We start from the raw sequence: 25,111 nt of genomic DNA on the forward strand, positions 1-25,111 counted from the left end.
GAATGAGTATGGGGTACAATGTACCCCTACCCATTCACCTGTAAAATAAAAGTACCCAAAAAAACACAACACACGAGATAAAATATTTTATTGCACAGCTCCGGGGGTCTTCCGTCTTCGGGGGTCTTCTCGCCGGACTCCTCCGCTATCTTCTTGTAGCTCTTTTGCTAGCGGAGGAGTCCGGCTTTCTTCCTCCCCGCCGCCGGCCTCTTCTCCCAACTTCGGGGGTCTTGTCCCCCTCTTCGGTTCTTCTGCCGGGCCACCGCGCCTTCTTATAGCTCTTTTGCAGGCGGTGGCCCGGTCTTCTGTCGCCGCTGTCGCCGCCGCCTTCCGTTCTTGTTCTTGTTCTTCTTGTTCTTCTCCAGGAGATGTTGACACGTCGCTCTCTCCGGCCGGAATGCCAGAGCCGCGCTGAGCGGCCACTTATATAGTGACAATGGGGCGGTGTCACATGGTATATGTCACATGGGTTGATGTCACATGGGGACTATGACATCGTAAGGGGGCGGGGTCACCATGTGACCAACCCATGTGACATATACCATGTGACACCGCCCCATTGTCACTATATAAGTGGCCGCTCAGCGCGGCTCTGGCATTCCGGCCGGAGAGAGCGACGTGTCAACATCTCCTGGAGAAGAACAAGAAGAAGAACAAGAACGGAAGGCGGCGGCGACAGAAGACCGGGCCACTGCCTGCAAAAGAGCTATAAGAAGGCGCGGTGGCCCGGCAGAAGAACGGAAGGCGGCGACAGAAGAACGGAAGGCGGCGACAGAAGACCGGGCCACCGCCTGCAAAAGAGCTATAAGAAGGCGCGGTGGCCCGGCAGAAGAACCGAAGAGGGGGACAAGACCCCCGAAGTCGGGAGAAGAGGCCGGCGGCGGGGAGGAAGAAAGCCGGACTCCTCCGCTAGCAAAAGAGCTACAAGAAGATAGCGGAGGAGTCCGGCGAGAAGACCCCCGAAGACGGATGACCCCCGGAGCTGTGCAATAAAATATTTTATCTCGTGTGTTGTGTTTTTTTGGGTACTTTTATTTTACAGGTGAATGGGTAGGGGTACATTGTACCCCATACTCATTCACATAGGGTGGGGGGCCGGTATCCGGGGGCCCCCTTATTAAAGGGGGCTCCCGGATTCCGATAAGCCCCCCGCCCGCAGACCCCGACAACCAACGGCTAGGGTTGTCGGGAAGAGGCCCTTGTCCTCATCAACATGGGGACAAGGTGCTTTGGGGTGGCCCCCCCTTCCCCAAGGCACCCCCCATGTTGAGGGCACGCGGCCTGGTACGGCTCAGGAGGGGGGGCGCGCTCGCTCGCCCCCTTTCCTGGCCGGCCGGGTAGCGTGCTCGGACAAGGGTCTGTTGTGGACTTTGGGGGGACCCCCACGCCGATTTTTTTCGGCGTTGGGGTTCCCCTTTAAGTCCATTCCAGGCGGCGGAGCCCGTGACGTCTCCGTCGCGGGCCCCGCCTACCTGCACACGCGCTCGAAATGAGCGGACTGTTGCCTCGTGTGTGGGCGAGTCCGCTCATTTCAAAAGTTGCGCGGACTTAGTACGACGAACAAAGTTTGCCGTATTTGTCCGCTCAAAAAGTGCCGTGTGTGGGCGTGTTCGTTCATTCAAAAGTTTGAGCGGACTGTTTGACGAACTTAGTTTCGGCAGACAGTCCCCGCGTGTGTACGCCGCCTCACTCCCTTCAAGAAATAACCAATGGCCACACCTTGTAATTGTAGCCACGAGTAAAGCTGACAACTCACCCTGAAATTGTTGCTGACTATTCAAGATGGCTACTGTTCTATTTTTCTGAGGTAATGGTGGCCAGAAGTGAAACTGACAGCTTTGTTGATTGTTAAAGATGACTGCCATCCTCTCCCTGAAGTAATTGAAACAAACAGGAGGACTGGGGGTTGGGATTTTAAATGAAGCAGGCAGGTGTAAAACTTTTACATTTATTGGAAATCAGTGATAAGTTACATGAGAGTAATTATGCGTACACCAAGAAAACCAATATATTTAATTCAGTGAATAAACATACAGCAATGACAATTAACCACTAATAATACAAATCACATATTACAGGTGATCATTAAGTAGGTGAAACATATAGTTGCCATAAAAACATGGCATATAATAGCTCTATGCATTTAGTGGATTCATCCACTCTTCAGTAGGGATGAGCCGAACACTCCCCAGTTCGCTTTGCATCAGAACATGCGAACAGGCAATAAATATGTCCGAACATCTGAACACCATTAAAGTCTTTGGGACTCGAACATGAAAAATCTAAAGTGCTAATTTTAAAGGTTTATATGCAAGTTATTGTCATAAAAAGTGTTTGGGGACCTGAGTCCTGCCCCATGAGACATGTATCAATGCAAACAAATTTTTTTAAAACATCAGTTTTTTCCGGGACATTGATTTCAATAATGCTAATAGTGAAACAATAAAAGTGAAATATTCCTTTAAATGTTGTACCTAGTGGGTGTGTATAGTATGCCTTTAAAGTAGCGCTTATTTCCCGTGCTTAGAACTGTCCCTGCACAAAGTCACACCCACACACAAAAAAAATGTGTGGGGGTCCCCCCAAATTCAATTACCAGGCGCTTCAGGTATGGTATGGATATTAAGGGGAACCCTGCATCCAATTTAAAAAGAAAATGATGTGGGGTTCCCCCCAAATATCCATACCAGACCCTTTATCCAAGCATGCACCCTCGAAGGCCACAGGAAAAGAGGTGGGACGAGGGAGCGCCCCCCCGAACCATACCAGGCCACATGCCCTCAACATTGGGAGGGTGCTTTGGGGGTAGCCCCCTAAAGCACCTTGTCCCCATGTTGATGGGGACAAGGGCCTCATCCCCACAACCCTTTCCCGGTGGTTGTGGGGGTGTGCGGGCAGGGGTCTTATCAGAATCTGGAAGCCCCCTTTAACAAGGAGACCCCCAGATTCCTCCGCCCCCCCATTTGAAATGGTAACGGGTACATTGTACCTCTACCATTTCACAAAGAAAATGTAAAAAACTAAGAAAAAAAACAAAAAACACAGACACCATTGGGATAAGTCCTTTACTAAAAATACATTTTTTTAAAAAAATATTCAGCGGTGGTAATCCACTCTCGGTATCCTGCGATGGGTGGTCATCTCTCCAGGGTCCAGTGATGGATGATCTCTCCTCTCCAGGGTCCAACAATGATGTCCAGCACAGCACATCCTGTCTCCACCAGAGACACCGCGGGAATCCGAGCAGCCTGACAGGTCTCTTAGCTGAGGGCGGGGCCACCCGTAACGTAACCCCGCCCCCTCTGAAGCAAGGGGAAACCCAGTCTTCCCCAGTGACGTGTGGGTGACTCCGCCCCCCTCTGATGTAATGGAAACATGCGTTACATCAAAGGGGGCCGGGTCACACACACGTCACTGGGGAAGCCTGGGTTTCCCCTTGCGTTAGAGGGGGAGGGGATCACGTGACGGATGGCCCGTCCTGAGCTAAGAGACCTGTCAGGCTGCCGGAATTCTCACAGTGTCTCCGGTGGAGACAGGATGCGCTGCGCTGGACATCATCGTTGGACCCTGGACCAGGAGAGGAGAGATCATCCATCGTTGAACCCCAGAGAGGATCGATCACCCATCGCAGAATACTGAGGGTGGATTGCCACCGCTGGAATTTTTTTTTAAATGTTTTTATTTTTAATAAAGGACTTATTCCAACGGTGTCTGTGTTTTTTTTTACAATTTTTTACACTTTTTTGTGAAATGGTAGGGGTACAATGTGCCCGTTACCATTTCAAGCGGGGGGGGGGTGGGATCTGGGTGTCCCCTTGTTAAAGGGGGCTTCCAGATTCCGATAAGCTCCCTGCCCACAGACCCCCACAACCACTGGGCAAGGGTTGTGGGGATGAGGCCCTTGTCCCCATTAGTAGGGTGCTACCCCCAAAGCACCCTACTAATGTTGAGGGCATGTAGCTTGGTACAGTTCAGGAGGGGGGGCGCTCTCTTGTCCTCCCTCATTTCCTGCGGCCTGCCAGGTTGCGTGCTCGGATAAAGGGTCTGGTATGGATATTTGGGGGGAACCCCACATCATATTTTTTTTAATTTGATGCAGGGTTCCCCTTAATATCCATACCATAGCTGAAGGGCCTGGTAATTGAATTTTGGGGAGCCCCCACGCATTTTTTTTTTTTATCAATGACTTTTATTGACTGTTCTCTGTATTAGCGGGAGCCGACAATTCATTATAGCCGCAAGTGCTTTTAAATGACTTTTTTTCCTTCAGAAATTACACTTTGTGCAGGGACAGTTCTAAGCACAGGAAACAAGCGTTACTTTACAGGCATACAATAGGCACCCCCTAGGTATGAAATTTAAAGGAATATTTCACTTTTATGGTTTCACTTTAAGCATTATTAAAATCACTGCTCCCGAAAAAACAGCGTTTAAAAAAAATTTTTGCATTGATACATGTCCCCTGGGGCAAGACCCAGGTCCCCAAACACTTTTTATGACAATAACTTGCATATAAGCCTTTAAAATTAGCACTTTAGATTTCTCACATAGACTTTTACAGGGTGTGCCGCGGTTTTTGGAATTTGCCGCGAACACTCCAAATTGTTCGCTGTTCGGCCAACGAGTGAACAGGGAATGTTCGAGTCGAACATGAGTTCGACTCAAACTCGAAGCTCATCTCTACTCTTCAGGAGCATGCACATGGAAAACTGAATGCTGTAGTATGATAGTAACAAGAATATCTGTAAGGTCTGACCCTGTCACGAAAGAAGATTAAAATAAGGTAATTAAAAGGTGATCTTGCTTAGGATAAACCCCCCAAAACCACTCTCAAGAGTGCTTACATCGTCTGTATCTATGCAGTAGCAATGTGTCAACATGAGTCAGAAACCCCCTAGGGTAGTGATGGTGAACCTTGGCACCCCAGATGTTTTGCAACTACATTTCCCATGATGCTCATGCACGCTGCAGTGTAGTTGAGCATCATGAGAAATGTAGTTCCCAAACATCTGGGGTGCCAAAATTCACCATCACTGCCCTAGGGGTATCACTGTTGGGGGCTGAGGTGGTTATGGCAGACCAGGACTCAACAGAGATAGTTTCCAAGGAAGGAAATTCCAAAAGATAATGGTCAAAAAAGACCATGAGTGCTGGAAACAAAAGTGAGATTATAAAATAGATTGAAAACTCATATTATGTGGTGCAATGGGTCATATGTCCTACCCTGTTCCTTTAGGCAGTAGTGGTGTCATGTAATTCCATGTTCCAAAACTATATTTTCCACCCTCTTTTGTTTGGCAGCATCTCCTTCTTGCTAATAAATGATAAGTAATGGGGGGGATATGAAGTGCCTATAGAGACTGCTAATAGTCAAACTGGGACTTCTTGTCCCACTAACCACCTTACAGAGCCAATTTCCCTTTTTTTCTTTAGCACCAATGTTCTGGGAGGACGTCATAAGAGGCCCCGAGGCCACGCAGTGGTACTATCTCTCAATAGCTGTGTCTACCGGATGGCTGCTCACTGTACCGGCCTGCTGCCAGTACCATGTGATCACTGTGGCCAATCACAGCAGATCACATGACAATTGTAAACAATGGATGACTTCCTTTCATGCCATCCATTGTATACAATTGTGTTGCTAGCTGTGATTGGTCACAGTGATCACATGGTACAGACAGGGCCAATCACAGCCTATCTGTACCATGTGTTTAGCTTTGGCTAATCACAGCTAATCACAACAAAAAAACACTGAGCCAGTTTCATTCAGTAAAAATAGTTGCTTATACATTTTACATTGGTATAAGCAATCATAATATGTAAAAAAATAAAAAAAACAAACAAAAAAATAAAAAATCCTGATCACTTCCCCAGAGTAGTACAGTGCTACTACGGTAACATGGTATTATTTTGGTCACAGTATAATCACAAAAAATATATATATATATTTTCTTTACATACTGTCACCAGTCAGTGTCCCTGATCACCGTGACACCATTTATGTGATACTATCACCAGTGCAGTAGAACAGTATGTAAAAGAAAAAAAAAAGAAAAAAAACATTTTTTTTTTATTTCTTTATTCGCCAGTAATTTTGACAAAAAATTATAAATTCAAAAACTTGGCATGCCTCTTACTAAATACTTTTGACTGTCTACTTTCCAAAAAGGGTTCATTTGGGGGTATTTGTACTGTTCTGACATTTTTGGGCCTCAAGAAATGAGGGTGCACATCAGGACTGATCAAAATATTTATGATATATATATATATATATATATATATATATATATATATATATATATCCGGGACACAGGCTTTTTGAGAGGACTGAATGCGAGCCTCTTGCCGACTGATTATGGGCCCTGGATTTTAGGGGCACAGGGTGCATGAGAACCCCACTATAATTCAATTCTATTCAATGCTGTATATATGCATATATAATGTGTGCTGTCTCATGCTGTTGGGACACACACTCTCAGGATCTGTGGCTAGGGAGACCAGACACGTAGCTACACAAGGGAACTGAGACCAAACAAAGGAGATTAATTATATATATATAAGTGATATTTATTTATAGTGAAACACAGCAAATCATCAACACAGCAACCAAAAGACAAATAAAAAAGGAACCTAACTACTAACTATATACAAAAACCATCTAAAGGACAAGGGTAAGGGAATGCAAGGAAGGGGGATCTCAACAGGCTACTTGAATAGGAGCAAGGCAGATCAGTACAGACTGGATCAAGCTAGGCACAGCTGGCAAGGAAGGGACCAGAATCATGACGCACTGGGGGAAGGGAGGAAAAGCCTTAAATAGCCCCCAGGCAGCTGAACATTAATTAGCCTGATTACACCAGCCTGCTGGCTCCTGGGTGACACCTGCTGGTGGACACTAGAACTGCAGCAAACAGCCCAGAGCAGGATAGTGCCACCAGCAGGCAAACTTAATCCTAACAGATTCCCCCCTTAAAGTGGAAGTAAACTCCCCTATCGTTTTCAGCCAAGGAAGCTGACATTGCCTTTGTCTCTGTTTATTCCTCAACTGCTATGGTGCTGCACATGTGATTCGTTATGACACCAGCCATTGGATGGTTTGATAGTTTGGCTGAAAGCACAGACGATGTGAAGTTAGCATTCCCGGCATGCCTTTTTTTTTTAACTGTTTAAATCCATGGGTTTACTTCCAATTGAAGGAGCGGCCTCTGGACACTCCATAGGGCCCCACCACCAGGGTCGGCAAGCTGACTGAGCACTCCACTGTCCATGTCTGAAGGCCTGGTTAGAACCCCGCCGCCAGGGTCCCAATACTGGCTGGGTTTTTTGCTGGTCAGATCCCCAAGGAGGTGCAACACCAAAGGCTTATACTCAAAAGGAGCCTGTGTCCCAATTCTGGGACACCAAAGGACACCTGACTGCCCAATGCCAGAGTCCCTGGTCCGTGCAGGTACCCTGATACCAGGGCATTCCTTCATGACTGGACCTTCTCTCCCTCTGTTACTCTGCACGGTACCTGTCCCTTGGGTCTGCCCGGCACATCGGTTATCCCACTTCAGTCCCCAAATGCACCAGGGATCGCAGAGAGGACTCCTGGGTCAGGACAAGGCTCAAATGGAACACTGTCCTTTCCCATGGGACCTTTACTACCGAGGCTGTAACAGCAGATGTGGCTCTCCAGTTCAAAGTGCCTATCTGGACCTCCTGGCCTTGGCACAACAGGCTCCTCTGGTTGCAAAAAGAACTCAGGATGAGCAAATGTAGGGATCTTGACCCACCCAGACAACCCCTTTAGGCCACTTAACACTGGATTTTTAGTAGGGATTTGGCATAGTCCAGAGGGGTGGCAGCCCCGGAATCAGCATAGTCCAGACGGGCAAAGGGCACCATAACAGGCTGGGCAGCGGGCACATCAGACTGGGTAGCAGCCCGGGAACCAGCATAGTGAAGCTGGGCAGCGGCAGCCTGGGAACCAGCATAGACCAGCGGGGCAGCGGCAGCCTGGGAAACCACCGTGGCAAGCTTGGCAACAGACGTCAGCATGGAGAAGGAATGTACACAATTGGCAAGCGGCAGCATAGAAGAGGAATGGACCCCATCGGCAGGCGACATCAGCATGGAGGAGGCATGGACCCCATCAGTAGGAGACAACATGGCGGAGGCATGGACCCCATCAGCAGGAGGCAACATGGAGGAGGCATGGACCCCAGCAGCAGGCGGCAACATGGAGGAGGCATGGACCCCAGCAGCAGGCGGCAACATGGAGGTGGCATGGACCGCATCAGCAGCAGCCGTCTGCATGGAGGAGGACTGGGTCGCATCAGCAGCAGCCGTCTGCATGGAGGAGGACTGGATCGCATCAGCAGCAGTTGTCTGCATGGAGGAGGACTGGATCGCATGAGGCACTGGATCGGTGAGAACAGGATCAGCAGGCAACATGGATAGCAGCACAGGTATAAGAGCAGGAGACGAGTCTTGTTTCTTTTTCTTAGGCTTAGATATTGGAGTCCTGCACGTAGTTGCCTACTGCTGATGGGAAGGTAGTAACAGTGCTAAGAAGAATAGAGGGAAGAGTATTAGAAATGCAGGAAGGGGCCTGAGATGTTGCTATGGGTAACAGCACTGCAGGGGGAGCTTTCGATGCATTGCATAAAGGGGAAGTGTGCTAACTGGTGGCAGGGTACTTATGTGACTCATCTTGCACTGGGTATATGATCTCTGACCAAGCTTGTAGTAGAGGTTGAATTAAAGTTAGTTTGTCTCTCCCTTGCTCACATTCAGTGGCGGAACTACCGCCATAGCGACCCACGCGGGCGCTATGGGGCCCGCAGCCGAGTTGGGGCCTGGGGAGTGGTGTTAGCGGGCGGGTGCTGGCCGCTCCGGGTGACACCCGCCAGAGGGGTGACACACTGGGGTAGCGGCAGCCGCCCGCATCACTAACACTGCTCTCCGCTGTACCTCGTGCCGGGACAGGGACACAGCAGCATGGACCTCAGCCGCCTCCCCCTCCTCTCTGTTTACATCCACAGAGGAGGAGGAGCCTACGCTCGAGGGACACACACTGCACTGTGTATCAGATTCAGCGCTGTTCTGAGGTATGTAGGGGGGGGTCTGCACTACTGAGGGGGTCTGCATTGAGTGGGGATCTGCTGCACTGAGGGGGGTCTACACTACTGGAGGGGTCTGCACTATTGAGGGGGGGTCTGCTGCACTGAGGGGGTCTTCTGCACTACTGAGGGTGGTCCTGCACTGGGGGGATCTTCAGCACTGAGGGGGGGTCCTGCACTGAGGGGGGTCTGCACTACTAGGGGTTCTGCACTACTGAGGGGGGTCTGCTGCACTGAGGGGGGTCTGCACTACTGAGGGGGGGGACCTGCATTGAGGGGGGTCTGCACTACTGAGGGGGGTCTGCTGCACTGAGGGGGGTCTGCACTATTGAGGGGGGGTCTGCTGCACTGAGGGGGGTCTGCACTACTGAGGGGGGGTCTGCTGCACTGAGGGGGGTCTGCTGCACTGAGGGGGGTCTACACTACTGAGGGGGGGTCTGCTGCACTGAGCGGGGTCTACACTACTGAGGGGGGTCTGCTGCACTGGGGGGGTCTGCACTACTGAGGGGAGTCTACACTACTGAGCGGGGTCTGCACTACTGAGGGGGGTCTGCTGCACTGGGGGGGGGTCTGCTGCACTGGGGGGGTCTGCACTACTGAGGGGGGTCTACACTACTGAGGGGGGTCTACACTACTGAGGGGGGGTCTACACTACTGAGGGGGGGTCTGCACTACTGAGGGGGGGTCTGCTGCACTGAGGGGGGTCCTGCACTACTGAGGGGGGTCCTGCACTACTGAGGGGGGTCCTGCACTACTAGGGGGGTCCTGCACTACTAGGGGGGTCTACACTGAGGGGGAGTCTACATTTCTGTGGAGGGGGTCTGCACTACTGAGGGGGAGGGTCTGCACTACTGAGGGGGAGGGTCTGCACTACTGTGGGGGGAGCTTGCACTACTGAGGGGGAAGTCTGCACTACTGAGGGGGAAGTCTGCACTACTGAGGGGGAAGTCTGCACTACTGAGGGGGATCTGCACTGAGGGGAGTCTACATTATTGTGGGGGGGTCTGCACTACTGAGGGGGAGGGTCTGTGCTGAGGGGGGGTCTGCACTACTGTGGGGGGAGCCTGCACTACTGAGGGGGGGTCCTGCACTACTAGGGGGGTCTGCACTACTGAGAGGGGTCCTGCACTGAGGGGGTCTGCACTACTAGGGTGGTCTACACTACTGAGGGGGGTCTGCACTGAGGGGGAGTCTGCACTACTGAGGGGGAGGGTCTGCGCTGAGGGGGGGTCTGCACTAATGTGGGGGGCGCCTGCACTACTGAGGGGTAAGTCTGCACTACTGAGGGGGGGTCCTGCACTACTGAGGGGGGTCTGCACTACTGAAGGGGGTCTGCACTACTGAAGGGGGTCTGCACTGAGGTGGGGAGTCTGCACTGAGGTGGGGAGTCTGCACTGAGGTGGGGAGTCTGCACTACTGAGGGGGGAGCCTGCTGGGGGGGTGTCTGCACTGAGGGGAGTGTCTGCACGGCTGGGGGGTCCTGCACAGAGGGGGGTCTGTAATGGGGGGGTTGTCTGCACTACTGAGGGGTGTCTGCACTGAGGGGGGTCTGCACTACTCAGGGGGGGTGTCTGCAATGCTGGGGGGTGTCTCCAATGCTGGGGGTGTCTGTAATAAGGGGGTGTCTGCACTGGGGGGTGTCTGTACTGCTGGGGGGTCCTGCACTGAGTGGGGGTCTGTAATGGAGGGGTGTCTGCGCTACTGAGGGGGGTCTTCACTGAGGGAGTCTGCACTGAGGGTGGGTGTCTGCACTGAGGGGGGTCCTGCACTGAGTGGGGTGTCTGCACTGGGGTCGGTCTGTACTGAGGGGGTGGTCTGGCCTGGGGGGTGTCTGCACTGGGAGGTATTTGTACTGCTGGGGTGGTCCTGCTCTGAGGGGGGGTCTGTAATGGGGGGGTGTCTGTACTAAGTGGGGTGTCTGCACTAGGGGGGTGTCTGCACTGCTGGGGGGTCTGTACTACTGAGGGGGGTCTATACTGCTGGGGGGTCCTGCACTGAGGGGGGTGTCTGCACTGGGAGGGTCTGCACTGGGGGGGTGTCTGTACTGCTGGGGTTCTGCACTGAGGTAGGGGGTGTCTGTACTGCTGGGGGGTCTGCACTGTACTGATGGAGGTCAGTGGCGGAACTACCGCCATAGCGACCCACGCGGGCGCTATGGGGCCCGCAGCCGAGTTGGGGCCTGGGGAGTGGTGTTAGCGGGCGGGTGCTGGCCGCTCCGGGTGACACCCGCCAGAGGGGTGACACACTGGGGTAGCGGCAGCCGCCCGCATCACTAACACTGCTCTCCGCTGTACCTCGTGCCGGGACAGGGACACAGCAGCATGGACCTCAGCCGCCTCCCCCTCCTCTCTGTTTACATCCACAGAGGAGGAGGAGCCTACGCTCGAGGGACACACACTGCACTGTGTATCAGATTCAGCGCTGTTCTGAGGTATGTAGGGGGGGGTCTGCACTACTGAGGGGGTCTGCATTGAGTGGGGATCTGCTGCACTGAGGGGGGTCTACACTACTGGAGGGGTCTGCACTATTGAGGGGGGGTCTGCTGCACTGAGGGGGTCTTCTGCACTACTGAGGGTGGTCCTGCACTGGGGGGATCTTCAGCACTGAGGGGGGGTCCTGCACTGAGGGGGGTCTGCACTACTAGGGGTTCTGCACTACTGAGGGGGGTCTGCTGCACTGAGGGGGGTCTGCACTACTGAGGGGGGGGGCCTGCATTGAGGGGGGTCTGCACTACTGAGGGGGGTCTGCTGCACTGAGGGGGGTCTGCACTATTGAGGGGGGGTCTGCTGCACTGAGGGGGGTCTGCACTACTGAGGGGGGGTCTGCTGCACTGAGGGGGGTCTGCTGCACTGAGGGGGGTCTACACTACTGAGGGGGGGTCTGCTGCACTGAGCGGGGTCTACACTACTGAGGGGGGTCTGCTGCACTGGGGGGGTCTGCACTACTGAGGGGAGTCTACACTACTGAGCGGGGTCTGCACTACTGAGGGGGGTCTGCTGCACTGGGGGGGGTCTGCTGCACTGGGGGGGTCTGCACTACTGAGGGGGGTCTACACTACTGAGGGGGGGTCTACACTACTGAGGGGGGGTCTGCACTACTGAGGGGGGGTCTGCTGCACTGAGGGGGGTCCTGCACTACTGAGGGGGGTCCTGCACTACTGAGGGGGGTCCTGCACTACTAGGGGGGTCCTGCACTACTAGGGGGGTCTACACTGAGGGGGAGTCTACATTTCTGTGGAGGGGGTCTGCACTACTGAGGGGGAGGGTCTGCACTACTGAGGGGGAGGGTCTGCACTACTGTGGGGGGAGCTTGCACTACTGAGGGGGAAGTCTGCACTACTGAGGGGGAAGTCTGCACTACTGAGGGGGAAGTCTGCACTACTGAGGGGGATCTGCACTGAGGGGGAGTCTACATTATTGTGGGGGGGTCTGCACTACTGAGGGGGAGGGTCTGTGCTGAGGGGGGGTCTGCACTACTGTGGGGGGAGCCTGCACTACTGAGGGGGGGTCCTGCACTACTAGGGGGGTCTGCACTACTGAGAGGGGTCCTGCACTGAGGGGGTCTGCACTACTAGGGTGGTCTACACTACTGAGGGGGGTCTGCACTGAGGGGGAGTCTGCACTACTGAGGGGGAGGGTCTGCGCTGAGGGGGGGTCTGCACTAATGTGGGGGGCGCCTGCACTACTGAGGGGTAAGTCTGCACTACTGAGGGGGGGTCCTGCACTACTGAGGGGGGTCTGCACTACTGAAGGGGGTCTGCACTACTGAAGGGGGTCTGCACTGAGGTGGGGAGTCTGCACTGAGGTGGGGAGTCTGCACTGAGGTGGGGAGTCTGCACTACTGAGGGGGGAGCCTGCTGGGGGGGTGTCTGCACTGAGGGGAGTGTCTGCACGGCTGGGGGGTCCTGCACAGAGGGGGGTCTGTAATGGGGGGGTTGTCTGCACTACTGAGGGGTGTCTGCACTGAGGGGGGTCTGCACTACTCAGGGGGGGTGTCTGCAATGCTGGGGGGTGTCTCCAATGCTGGGGGTGTCTGTAATAAGGGGGTGTCTGCACTGGGGGGTGTCTGTACTGCTGGGGGGTCCTGCACTGAGTGGGGGTCTGTAATGGAGGGGTGTCTGCGCTACTGAGGGGGGTCTTCACTGAGGGAGTCTGCACTGAGGGTGGGTGTCTGCACTGAGGGGGGTCCTGCACTGAGTGGGGTGTCTGCACTGGGGTCGGTCTGTACTGAGGGGGTGGTCTGGCCTGGGGGGTGTCTGCACTGGGAGGTATTTGTACTGCTGGGGTGGTCCTGCTCTGAGGGGGGGTCTGTAATGGGGGGGTGTCTGTACTAAGTGGGGTGTCTGCACTAGGGGGGTGTCTGCACTGCTGGGGGGTCTGTACTACTGAGGGGGGTCTATACTGCTGGGGGGTCCTGCACTGAGGGGGGTGTCTGCACTGGGAGGGTCTGCACTGGGGGGGTGTCTGTACTGCTGGGGTTCTGCACTGAGGTAGGGGGTGTCTGTACTGCTGGGGGGTCTGCACTGTACTGATGGAGGTCATCAATCTGTGTCCTTCAGGGGCTGCATACAGTATACTGCATACTTTGTTGTTCGAAATGAATATAAGCTGTTGCCTGGGTACTGTGCCACATGGGTGTGGTAATCTGTTGTTCAATGGCATTAGTTAATTTTTTTTTGGGGGGGGGCCCCATACAACATTTTGCTATGGGGCCCTGTGATTTCTAGTTACGCCCCTGCTCACATTGCTCAATTAAACGGTGCACAGAAGCAATACAATCCAACAACACCTGTTGTGGATAGGCTGAATACTGCTGGAGAAACAAACCTGCACAATGTTTCAGCAACCATCCCAAAAATCCAACCTAGTACAAAGTGAATGGAGGAGTGAAAATATCACGGCCCTGAGAGGTAACCTGAAATAGTAGTTCAGAACAGACCTGAATGAAAGGTTGTACTTCACCAAGTGAAAGTCTACCCTCAATGGCTAAGGCATGTGCAGTCAAAATCCCTTCAAGCAGTTCTTCCTCAGTGAGATCCTGCCAAAGTGAACGACTCAAATCCTTATCCTCTACTGCAAGTTGCACGCGGCAAATAACCTGCACTCTCAGCATTGTGAAAGGAAAAGCAAAAATCCAAAGAAACTGGCTCCCAGTTCCCAAGTGTAGCTGATCTGGTCATTGGTGGTGTCACGATTATGTCAGGATCAGTGGCTAGGGAGACCAGACACGTAGCTACACAAGGGAACTGAGACCAAACAAAGGAGATATAGATATATATATATATATATATATATATATATATATATATATTTAAGTGATATTTATTTATAGTGAAACACAGCAAACCATCAACACAGCAAACACGTGAACATAAACAAACCCCAAAAGACAAATAACAAAGGAACCTAACTACTAACTATATACAAAAACCATCTAAAGGACAAGGGTAAGGGAATGCAAGGAAGGGGGATCTCAACAGGCTACTCGAATAGGAACAAGGCAGAGCAGTACAGACTGGATCAAGCTAGGCACAGCTGGCAAGGAAGGGACCAGAATCATGATGCATCAGGGGAAGGGAGGAAAATCCTTAACGAGTTCCCGACCGGCGCACGCCGATGCATGTCGGCAGAATGGCACGGGCAGGCATATTAGCGTACAGGTACGTCCAATCTTCAATGCCGCCCTGCCATCACGAGCGTGCCGGTCGGGACCCCCATGAGTCTGGTCGCGGGTCCCGCAGACTCGATCACCGTGGGCATACCTGCAATCATCTCACGGGACGACTGAATGGAGGAAATGCCGTGTAAACAGCATTTCCCCATTCTGCCTAGCAACTAGTGACGCTGATCTCTGCTCCATGTGATTGGGGCAGAGATCAGTGTTCACTAAATGAAAGCCCAGCCCCCACACAGTTAGTAACACACCCCTAGGAACACTTAACCCCTACACTGCCACTTACTGGTTAACCCCTTCACTGCCAGTGTCATTTACACAGGAATCAGTGCATTTGTATAGCAGTGATTATTGTATAAATGACAATTGTCCCAAAAATGTGTCAAAATGTCCGATGTGTCTGCCGCAATGTCGCAGTCACAATAAAAATCACTGATCGCCACCATTACTAGTAAAAAAAATAATAATAAAAAATTATTAATAAAAAATGCCATAAAACTATCCCTATTTTGTAAACGCTATAACTTTTGCGCAAACCAATCAATAATTGCTTATTTATTTATTTTTTTTACCAAAAATATGTAGAAGAATACGTATCAGCCTAAACTGAGGGAAAAAAATTTTTTTTTATATATTTTTGGGGGATATTTATTATGACAAAAAGTAAAAAATAATGCGTTTTTTTCAAAATTGTCGCTCTATTTTTGTTTATAGCGCAAAAAATAAAAACCGCAGGGGTAATCAAATACCACCAAAAGAAAGCTCTATTTGTGGGAAAAAAAGGACGTCAATTTTGTTTTGGAGCCACGTCGCACGCCCGCGCAATTGTCAGTTAAAGCGACGCAGTGCCAAATCGCAAAAAGTCGTCTGGTCTTTGACCAGCAAAATGGTCCGGTCTGTAAGTGGTTAAATAGCCCCCAGGCAGCTGAACATTAATTAGCCTGATTACACCAGCCTGCTGGCTCCTGGGTGACACCTGCTGGTGGACACTAGAACTGCAGCAAACAGCCCAGAGCAGGATAGTGACACCAGCAGGCGAACTTAACCCTAACACACACTGTCATATGCTAATGTCATGAACTCCAGCCACCTGTCTGTTGTCTTGTATAATGTAAATGAGTCTAGTCTGGCTTGTAAGAGTATTCCACCCATTGTTGTTTGTGCTACTTAACCCTGTGTTGATGTTTATGGTCATGTCTATAGAATTGTTAGTGAACCAAAAAGTCTTATCTCTCAGTCAACTAGTCTGAGTGTTGATTTAGATAATTAGATCAGGTTAATTCTGTGTCTGGCTACAGTTGTATTGTTAGAGAAAATGATCAGGAGGGGGGACCTCCCATTCTACTGTATTATAAATACTTGTCATTTTGGTTCTACTAAAGGAGTCCATGTTGAACAGCTAAGCAAGTGTCGTCTTGTTTTGTGCTTGTGAGCGGTTGGATTATTATTATCTGACATCTATATATAGGCTGGGAGGAAGTGGTATATGACGAAAGCACTCAAGCGGAGTGTAGGGACCTTCCTTCACATATACCATAGTTTGTGAACTCTATAGCTTTCCTACAGACTAAATAATAAACACTGATTTGGGTTATTTTCATCAAAGAAATGTAGCAGAATACATGTTAACCTACATTTATGAAGAGAGATTATTTATTGCAAAATTTTATAACAGAAACAAAGAAAATGTTGGTTGTTTTTCAACATTTACTGTGTTTTTTGACTATTTAGCAAAAAAATAGAAAAACCCAGCGGTGATTAAATACCACCAAAAGAAAGCTTTATTTGTGTTAAAAAAATGATCAAATTTCTCATGGGTACAGCGTTGCATGACCGTGCAATTGTCATTCGAAATGTGACAGCGCTGAAAGCTGGAAATTGGACTCGGCAGGAAGGGGGTAAAAGGTTGAGAAAGGCTGGTTTAAACCTAAACATTTATTGTATTTTTGTTCTCAGGTTTAGTTATCAGTTAAATTTATGTCAAGTGTGAAATAATATATTATTTGTTTCTCTTAGATGGAAGCTTTTTAGTGAAACAAGAACCTAAACAGTTACTACTTAATCCTGGAGAAACTGCAATCATTAACTGCACAGTGAACCCTGGCAATAATACAGTAATAAAAAATGTTTTCTTCAGGAAACGTTTCACAAAATTAATGACTATAGTAGTGAAAACGACCCATATTAATGAATATATGAGTAGTGAGAAGTATACGAATCGTCTGACATACTCTGGCCAGGCTCCACATTTCACTCTAATGTTGAAGAATGTGACACATGATGACTCGGACCTTTATATCTGCGATGCAATCATTGGAGGGTTTAAGGCCATCATTGGAGAAGGAACCTTAATTTTTGTGGGTAAGTTCATCCAATACATTTTAATATATGACAAAAAAGTGCAGCGCTATAAAATTAAAATTAGTTGATACATATATGCATGTACATGATACAGATATGCATGTATTGAAGTGCAAAAGTACAAATATTAACTGTAATATTAACTGTGATTATTAAACATTAATCATGTAAAATCAATACAATGCACAACAAAAAATTAAGAGGTGAAAGTTCAATGCATCATGAAGTGCACAAAATACACATATCCATATAACTCATAAGTTCTTGGATTAAGATCCTAGTGCAATGTGAGTTCAACGAGGTGGATCATTCATGAAATGTAAAGCATAAAAAATAAACTTGACCACATGAAACCCGTCACCACGGAGAGACAAGAGGTTTACCGGAAAGCCAGCGATCACCCGTACTCAGGGGGGTCATACGAGGCTTGTTGGATTTGGGATCCATTGGAAAGATATCCTGATGGTTGAGACTTGAAGGGATATCCTGATGTAATAGGCTTTTCCCACCGGAAAATTTCCACAGATGCGGAAAGCCAGCAACCTCCCTTACTCAGGGGGTCATACAAGGCTTGTTGGATGTGGGATACATTGGAAAGATATCCCGATAATTGAGGCTTGAAGGGATATCCTGATGTATTAGGCTTTCCCCACCAGAAAATTTCCACAGTTGTTGAAAGCCTGCAACCGCCCTTATTCAGGGGGGTCATACAAGGCTTGTTGGATCTGGAATCTGTTGAAAAGATATCCTGATGTTTGAGGCTTGAAGGGATATCCTGATGTATTAGACTTTCCCTGCCGGAAAAACACATGCTAAGTGGTAATCGAATCCAATCCCACAGCATCAATTCCGGTGTGCAGGTAAGTGAATATGTAAAAAAAGGAAGGAAAAACTCCTTCACTACGCTCTGCGCATGCGCGATCACCCTCACATGTTGATGTAATTTTATTCTGTTTGGAATTCCATTTTTTTACCTAAACGAGTGATTGGGTTGTGAGTCATTTCATTACATGCAGCATTGCATTACCTTCCAATAAAGCATTTTAAGGCAGTGTTGCACTATTGGCATTTTTCCTTCCTTTAGCTAAAGAGGCCTTAGATGTGGACGTTGCATTATTTTGATTTTTTTTATCAGGCTTTTTTTCCTATTTATTTACCTGGTGATCTTGCCAGTAACACATTTCCTGTCTCAGGGTGACAATGCTAACTCACTCTACAGTAAATATGGAGCAGCAGCATTGTCACCTTAGGACAAGAACTGTGTTAGAACATCAGAATACCCCTTCCCCATTCTCCTTATCTTGATACCATGTGGGGAGGTGTTCTGTAGTCCACATAGATAGCAGGGAACAATTATATCTGATAACAGTCAGCAGAGGTGGAGTGCACAGTTAATCATCTCACTAAACTTCTAGCAGGATCAACCACTTTTTTTGCACAGAACAAACAGATATCAAACCAAGAGAGAACAAATAAAATAAGTTTATTCTTAGGGTACATACTTTAAAAGACAACATTGCTTACAGTGCCTTGAAAAAGTATTCATACCCCTTGACATTTTCCACATTTTGGACAACCAAAAACATAAATGTATTTTATTGGGATTTGATGTAATAGAAGTAGCGCATGATTGTGGAGTGGAAGGAAAATGGTAAATGTTTTTCAAACATTTTTACAAACAAAATCTGAAAAGTGTGGTGTGCATTTTGTATTCAGTTTGTAGAACCACCTTTTGCTGCAATTACAGCTGCAAGTATTTTTGGCCATTCTTCTTTGCAAAATAGCTCAAGCAAAGTCAGATTGGGTAGAGAGCATCTGTGAACAGCAATTTTCAAGTCTTGCAACAGATTCTCAATTGGATTTAGTTCTGGACTTTTTGGGCCATTCTTACACATAAATATGTGGCAGTATGTTTAGGGTCATTGTCCTTCTGGAAGGTGAACCACAACCTCAGTCTCAAGTCTTCTGCAGACTCTAACAGGTTTTCTTATAAGATTGACCTGTATTTGGTTCCATCCATCTTCCCATCAACTCTGACTAGCTTCCCTGTCACTGCTGAAGAAAAGCATCCCCACCACATGATGCTGCCACAACCATGTTTCACAGTGATGTGCAGTTTTGTTTTTAAGCCAAAAAGTTCAATTTTGGTTTCATCTGACCAGAACACCTTATTCCACATGTTTGCTGTGTCCCCCACATTGCTTCTCTCAAACTGCAAACAAGACCTTTTATGGCTTTCTTTCAAAAATGGCTTTCTTCTCGCCACTCTTCCATAAAGGCCAGATTTGTGGCGTGCACAACTAGTTGTCCTGTGGACAGATTCTCCCACCTGAACTGTGGGTCTCTGCAGCTCCTCCAGAGTTACCAAGGGCCTCTTGGCTGCTTCTCTGATTAACACCCCTTTCACACCACACCGCCCTTTGCGTCGGCGGTAAAACGCCGCTATTTTTAGCAGCGTTTTACCGCCAGATTTGCGGTGCATTTCGGCCGCTAGCGGGGAGCTTTTACCCCCCGCTAGCGGCCGCGAAAGGGTTAAAACCGCAATAGCGGTGTTTTGCCGGCGGCATTACAGCGCTGTCCCATTGATTTCAATGGGGAGCAGCGGTGGAGGAGCGGTAAACACACCGCTCCTTCACCGCTCCAAAGAAGCTGCTGGCAGGACTTTTTTCTGATGTCCTGCCAGCGCACCGCTGTAGTGTGCAAGCCCTCGGGGCTTTCACACTACACACAATGGTGCAGCTTCTTTAGGGTGGATTGCAGGCGCTATTTCTAACGCTATAGCGCCTGCAAAACGCCCTGGTGTGAAAGGGGTGTAACTCTCTCCTTGCGCGACCTGTCCGTTTAGGTGGACGGCCATGTCTTGTTGCATTTGCATTTGTGCCATACTCTTTTTTTCCATTTTTGGATGATGGCATAAACAGTGCTCCATGAGCTGTTCAAAGTTTGGGATATTTTTTTAGAACCAAACCCTGCTTTAAACATCTCCACAACTTTATCCCTGACCTATCTGGTGTGTTTCTTGGCCTTTATGATGGTGAATGAATTACACACAGGTGGACTCTATTTACTAATTAACTGACTTCTGAAGGCAATTGGTTCCAGTAGATTTTAGTTAGGGGTATCAGAGTAAGGGGGCCTGAATACAAAATCCATTTATGCTTTTGGTTGTAATATGACAAAATGTGGAACATCACATCATCAATCACACACAATTTTGATCTCCTCACTGTTGCAAATTGAATGTGGAGAAATAGAAAAGACTATCATTCTGACCCCATCGTTTTTCATTCTTGTTTAAATCATTTTTGGTTACTACTGTCTATTGATATGGAAACCACTTTGTTAACCCCCCTGACGGTATTCCCGAGTCTGGCTCGGGGTGGAATTTTTATACCAAAAGCGGTATCCCCGAGCCAGACTCGGGACTGCATCGCTGGATCCAGGAGGAGGTTTACTTACCTTCTCCCTCGGATCCAGCGTTGTCTCCCCGCTGTACGAGCGAGCCGTGTCTCGCTCGATCTATCACGGAGCTGATCTCCGTGCCCTGCGAGCGTTGCGACGCACGGGGATGGAGTTCGGCGCCAAATTCAAAAAGTGAAACACACAGTATACATACAGTATAATGTAATCTTACAGATTACATTGCTGTATGTAAATATTTCACCTCCCCTTTGTCCCTAGTGGTCTGCCCAGTGTCCTGCATGCAGTTTTATATAATAAAAACTGTTCTTTCTGCCTGGAAACTGGAGATTGTCCATAGCAACCAAACTGTCACTTTACATCAAAAATGGTTTTAGACCAGCTAGAAAACAGCGATAATAAATTGTAATCACTCGCAGAATTGAGCGATAGCGATTTGTGGGGAGATCCGTCATCAAATACTGAAAAGTAATGATAGTGACAATTCTGCAACTGAGCAAATTTCAGTGTTTTTGATTTGCTTACATTATTGAATAATTTTTATTATTGTTATATTATTATTTGGTACAATTATTTATAGTTATTTATTATATTATAATTTATGATTTCATTTTTCAAACTTTATCATACCTGGGATGTCTGCTAGACTCTGGTTTGGACAGATTTAAGAGAGTTATTCCTAAGAATTACAGGACTACAATATAAAACGCCAAATTTTCATGCAAAATAATGGTACCGCTTTTAGCATCTAAAATCCGAAATAATCGTACCGCCAGGGAGGTTAAGAAAGAAATATTTGAATAACATCTAGTTATCATCATTGTATTTTTGTTCCATCGCCTGTGCGTTCTGGCTTTATATACATTGCGCATGTGTGAAATTACGCTCTCAGTGCGTCATGACGCTGGGGCGTGACCATCTCTCTTCTGCATGCGATACACACGGTGGAACAATCGGGAGGGACAACATGGCGAATTCCAGGCAGCCCCACGGTGGTGGAGTTCATAGGAGGCACAAACCAACCCCATGTGCAAGGGTGAGATGGTGCACAACTTTGTGGGAACAGTTTGGGGATGGCTCCTTCCTGTTCCAACATGACTGTGCACCAGTGTACAAAGCAAAGTCCATAAAGACATGGATGAGCGAGTTTGGGGAGGAGGGACATGACTGGCCTGCACAGAGTCCTGACCTCAACGAGACAAAACATCTTTTGGGTGAATTAGAGTGGAGACTGCAAGCGAGTCCTTGTAGTCCACCATCAGTGCCTGACCTCATAAATGCTCTTCTGGAAGAATGGTCAAACATTCCCATAGACACACTCCTAAACCTTGTGGACAGCCTTCCCATGTGCGTGTAGAGGCAGGTGTCCCAATACTTTTTGTAATATAGCGTAGCTGTAAAGAACTTTTGTTATCATGCAGCCCTGATAGCTCTGGAGAGACATTCTCTGCAGTTCTCAGTCTGAATATTAATAGAGCATGCTCTCCACCTCAGCACTATCAGTATCAACAAGAGGCTTTGCAAAGTGGTGACAACGCCGTGGGGGGAGCATCAGTTAGTGGGATCTGATACTCCCGGAAGTCTCAGATGCCTACTAACTTTCTAAGGCTAATAAAAAAAAAGTAGCTAAAAAAAAAAGGAAAAAGACACAAGTATGTAATCTGTTTGCTTTATGAAAAAGAGCATTTTAACCTCTTCAGCTCCGGAAGATTTACCCACCTTCCTGACCAGTCCATTTTTGCGATACGACACGGCATTATTTTAACTGACCATTCCGCTGTCGTGCGATAATGTACCCAAATTAGATATATTTCTTTTTTTCCCACAAATAGAGCTTTCTTTTGGTGGTATTTAATCACCTCTGCGGTTTTTATTTTTTTCCCTATAAACAAAAACATTTTTTTACTTTCTGCTATAAACATATCCAATTAAAAAATGTAAAAAATCAAACATATTCATCAATTTAGCCCAATATTTATTCTGCTACATATTTTTGGTTAAAAAAAATCATCATAAAATTATCGCCCTATATCACTTATTAACGTGGATTTGAAATTGTTAACCAAAATTTATGCTAATAGACTCAATACCTTCCTAGCACAATACATCCATGTGGATCAGGTGGGATTTGTCCCGGGACGTCAGGCAGCGGATCAAATCCGTAGGGCAGTAGACATAATATCTTTGCTCCACTCTAATTGGGATGGCCTAGGAACAAGAAGAGGTATGCTGTTATCATTGGACCTCCACAAGGCCTTTGATTCCCTTTCTTGGCCCTTTCTGTTCCACATTCTGAGACAATGGAATTTTGGACCTAAATTTCTCTCTTTACTATCCAAATTATATTCTACCCCTTCGGCTAACATCGTCGCCTTTGGGCACAAATCAGATTTAATACAAATAAGAACAGGAACCAGACAAGGCTGTCCCCTGTCGCCACTTCTATTTATAATTGCAATAGAGACATTGGCAATTGCTATCAGAGCCAATCCCAACATACATGGGGTAACTGGCGGAGGCAGGGATCATAAGTGCGCATTGTTTGCGGATGATCTCCTGCTGTTCGTTACAGACCCCATCACGACATTACCTCATTTGGCATCGCTCCTCTTGGAGTTTGGAGCAGTATCGGGCCTGAAGGTCAATCAGTCTAAATCGGAGGCCATGAACATTAACCTAGCTGTTTCAACCCAGACCACTGTACAGGCCTCTTTCCCATTTCGATGGAGCAAACAGGCCCTCCCTTACCTTGGCATCAAACTCACTGCAAATGTATCCACCTTGTACAAGGCTAATTACGCCCCCTTTCTCTCTTCCACGTCAGAGGATCTAAATAATTGGCAGAACTATAGTCTTTCCTGGATGGGTAGGATAGGCACTGTTAAAATGATGTAGATAAAGGAGAAAAGAGAGAGAGAGGGGCGCCTCTGGGTGTAGATGTTTCAAAAAGTATTTAATTTCAATATAAAAACATAGGATTTTGCACTCACATTTAGTAGGCAAAAAATAGGCATTTAAACACAGAGGGTCGTCTGGTATATCTGATTATGGGACGTCAGCCAGTAATCCGGTCCACATCTGTCATCTTATTGTTCTTTATTGCTCCTGTTCCTTTCGCATGGGGTCCACTACAGGTGTTTTTGCCGGCTTATGGTGGACACGAGATGTGCGGTCTTTGGAACGAGGCTTGGGAGGCAGAGATGACCAGGGCGCGGAGCTGTGACGTCAGAGGGTATGCGACGCGTTTCTTGAGCGTGCGGGTCGAGGTTGTCGTACGACCGCGCTCTTTCATCAGGCAGAATCAGAATAGAACGAAGGGAACTCGGGATTTAAATAGGGGCAGGCTAGGGGCGGTAGGCGTGGTTGGGAACGGACTAGGAACAGGTCAGGGGACGTGGTTACGGCCGAATGTGTGAGGAGAGAGGAAACGAACGAGTGGTGAGGGAGGGGAGTGGAGGAAGAGAGAAAAAAAGAAAAAAGAAAAAAAGGAGGAGAGAGGGCGGGGGCAGCAGCGGGTTGGTAAAAAACGAGAAAGAAACATGTCTATGGGGAAATCTTATGTTTACATCAATAAAAAGTTCTCTGGGAGTGAGATCAAGAGTGGAAAAAATGGAGGGATAAAAATCTATAGAACTCTATATATGTATCAAAGGATAAGAGGGTTAAAACGAGGAGTGTAGGTCTAATTGTATTGGACGTGAAACATAGTGGAAAACTATAATAATAGTAAAAAATAATCCTAAAAATAACTATAAAAATAAAAATGAATATAAGACTAAAAGTGACAATAAAATTAAAATAAAAATAAAAATAAATATAAAGATAAAATGATATAAAAGTGAATATAAAATTCGAAAAAAAAAATGAAAGGGGGTAAAAAGCAGGAGCGTACACCCACACACATAATACACCTACAGGGACATGTGTAGGGAGGGGGGGGGGAGAGAAAGGAAAAAGGGGGGGGGAAGGAAGAAAACGGAAGAGGAGGGGAGGGGGGGGAGGAAAGGGGTTTGGCGGAGGGGGAAGGGGGGGGGGATAGGAAGTGTTACATTAATACAAAAAACATTTTCTAGATATACATGGGTACATATACGGACTGGTTTCAATACATGATTTTTTACAACACGTAATTTTTTACATAATTTTTTACAAGATAAGAAGAGAATATCATCACTAAAGAGATACGGTATTGGTAACATAGTATGCATGATAATATATTTGTCTAAAGCATTGGTGACTAGAACGAGCAGATAAATTGCAAAAGATATCTATATAGGTGAGGGGATGTTTTTGTGTAGAGTAATGTTGTGTGATAAGAACGGCACCATGGACGAATGGGATATCAGAGGATGGTGGCAATTTCGATACACTCGTTGATTCCCCCTGGGGAGAGTGCGTCGAGGGTATAGATCCAGAAGGTTTCGCGGGAGCATAATTTTTTTAATCTTTCCGCTGGAGGGAGATGGTTGGGGATCTGCTCAATGACCCAGACCTTGAGGCCTGATGTGGACCCCTTATGGAGGAGGGCGAAGTGTCTAGGCACGCTATGGGGG

The 25,111-nt window shown here is 48.0% G+C and overlaps 1 protein-coding gene across 1 annotated transcript in view; it reads left to right on the plus strand.

Moving 5' to 3' along the window:
• The window catches only part of LOC143935411 (uncharacterized), a 152,020-nt gene that overhangs the window by 62,167 nt on the left and 64,742 nt on the right, over positions 1–25,111 (plus strand). Inside the window, exon 2 of the mRNA XM_077459251.1 lies at positions 16,794–17,138. Within this exon, the coding sequence (XP_077315377.1) occupies positions 16,794–17,138 (345 nt within the window). The remainder of the gene's footprint in view (positions 1–16,793; positions 17,139–25,111) is intronic.

This window comes from Lithobates pipiens, unplaced genomic scaffold, assembly GCF_037356315.1.
Source record: "Lithobates pipiens isolate NorthernLeopardFrog02 unplaced genomic scaffold, aLitPip1_a1.2 Scaffold_28, whole genome shotgun sequence".
Lineage (NCBI taxonomy): Eukaryota > Metazoa > Chordata > Amphibia > Anura > Ranidae > Lithobates > Lithobates pipiens.